Here is a 2,125-nt window from a genome sequence, read left to right as displayed (position 1 = left end):
GGGGCCTGTTGTGGGGTGGGGGTAGAGGGGAGGTATAGCATTAGGAGATATACCTAATGTAAATGACGAGTTAATGGGTGCAGCACACCAATATGGCACACGTATACATATGTAACAAACCTGCACGTTGTGCACATGTACCCTAGAACTTAAAGTATAATAATTTTTAAAAAATAGAATTTAAAACCCAGCACAGTGGCTCATGCCTGTAATCCTAGCACTTTGGGAGGCTGAGGAGGGAGGATAACTTGAGCACAGGAGTTCGAGACCAACCTGGGCCATGGAGCAAGACTCTGTCTCTACAAAAATAAAAACAAAACCATTAGCTGGGCACGGTGATATGTGCCCATAGTCCCGGCTACTTGGGAGGCTGAGGCAGGAAGATCACTTGAGCCCAGGAGGTTGAGGCTGCAGAGAGCCGTGATCACACCACTGCACTGTGGCCTGGGTGACAGAGAGAGACCCTGTCTCTAAGTAAATAAATAAATAAATAATGTTTTAAGGGATCACTGGATTTTAAGAGACAGACTCCCTCCTTTTGTCCAGAGGAGATTAAGAATGGAAGAGAGATTTTTCTGAACATCTGCAGTAGTTAAAATAATTAAACTGTTTGGGTCTCGGGGATTAATCTAGCTTTCACAATCAAGATTTCCATCTGCTGGGCTTTGACTGGCCAGCAGCGACCCAAAGCAGGTACCAAGGCTCATCTCATGAATTAAATGAAATGAATATCAGGGAGTCAAACAAGTGGTTCCCAAACCTGGCTGTGCACCAGAACTGGGGACCCTCCATGGACCCAGCGCAGCAAATCTCACGGGGTGGCCCAGGAGTCTGTTTAACAATTTCCTAACGTCACTCCCAAGCATGCTGGATATGGGCACCACCGGACCAGACAGAAGTCCGTATTTCAAGCCCTCAGACAGAGCCACAGGTGTTAGGCTCCTGGGCACCCACGCCACGTTCAGCTCCCGCTTGGCCCATGCTCAGGAGAAAGCGAGCCCACGGACAGGGTGGGGCTCATCCCCACCTGGAACAGAGCCTTGGCCGCCTCGTAGTCCTGGATGTCTTCATAAATGCGTGGTTCTCCCTCGTGCAGAGCCATCCGGAAGTCTCCAAACAATATGGGATCCCTCATCACCACCTCCACGTCATCGTTAAAATGTTCCGTAACCAAATCACCTAAGTGCTGTTGTACCTTGAAACAGACGCCCACTTAAGGACCCAAACTCAACAACAGTACATGGGCTAAAACTTGTTAGGAACAGAGGATACGCTATTATTATCTAAAATCATTTGCATTCTATTTTTTTTCAGTTGCTGCAAGGTGCTTAATAACCAACCCACCCTCCTTTGCCCCATTGACCTCTCGTGCCTATTTTTCTGCAATTTGTGTCCTATATAAAAAACACTTTTGGCGCTTGTTTATTTTCCTGAGAAGAATTTTCTGGCTGAGTTTTGCACTTGCTGGTGCACTGGAGGTACTGACCAGCTGCTTGTCTGTTTCACTGATCAGCCGGTCGTGGAAGACTCTCAGACATTCATTCCTCCAGACTCTCACCATCTGGGCCACCGTCTGGAATCTGCAGAATGGAAGGGACAAAAGTCAGCCAGGAAGTCACCTGCAGGATCCCAGGGCTGACGGCTGTGACATTCAGACAGACACACAGGGCGCAACAAAAGCCCAACATTTCTCCAGTCCTGCCGCCTAGTCTCACGTTAATGAAATCTAACCAGAGAATCCAACAGAAGCTAATAAAGTCAAGTCATCATCCGTAGCTTATCTTACTGTAGGAAAGAACAGTAGTAGTGGCCGACACCTCCTTTTTCTAAGAGCCAACTCCATCTGGCCTCAGTTCTAGAACTTTCCCTGCATTCTAGCAAAGAACCATCACTCCACCTGAAACACCTGGAGCTGCCCTCTCCTGACCGCCCCTGACATTCTACATGTTTCAAGGCACCAAAGAGCAGGATACATGCAAAATTCTCAACTCATTCTTCAGTATCTTCTGGATTCATAATATGAATCCACATAACTGGACTATGCTTGCAAATCCACACAGACTAAAGTAGATATTCATGTGAAGGTATAAGCCTAGTTTTTTTTTTTTTTTTTTTTTTTTTTTTT

General features: G+C 46.5%; 1 protein-coding gene across 1 annotated transcript in view; it reads right to left on the bottom strand.

Annotated features, from left to right (window-relative positions):
* Positions 1–2,125, bottom strand: part of DNAH10 (dynein, axonemal, heavy chain 10) — a 222,062-nt gene that overhangs the window by 75,761 nt on the left and 144,176 nt on the right. The window contains exons 48-49 of the mRNA XM_011988890.1: positions 1,487–1,580; positions 1,028–1,195 (exon numbers count right to left, since the gene is read on the bottom strand). Of these exons, the coding sequence (XP_011844280.1) occupies positions 1,028–1,195; positions 1,487–1,580 (262 nt within the window). The remainder of the gene's footprint in view (positions 1–1,027; positions 1,196–1,486; positions 1,581–2,125) is intronic.

Source organism: Mandrillus leucophaeus, unplaced genomic scaffold (assembly GCF_000951045.1).
Source record: "Mandrillus leucophaeus isolate KB7577 unplaced genomic scaffold, Mleu.le_1.0 Scaffold34, whole genome shotgun sequence".
In the NCBI taxonomy this organism is placed as follows: Eukaryota; Metazoa; Chordata; class Mammalia; order Primates; family Cercopithecidae; genus Mandrillus; species Mandrillus leucophaeus.
Note: the sequence above shows the minus strand (reverse complement) of the source record. Positions and strands in the feature narration are given on the sequence as shown.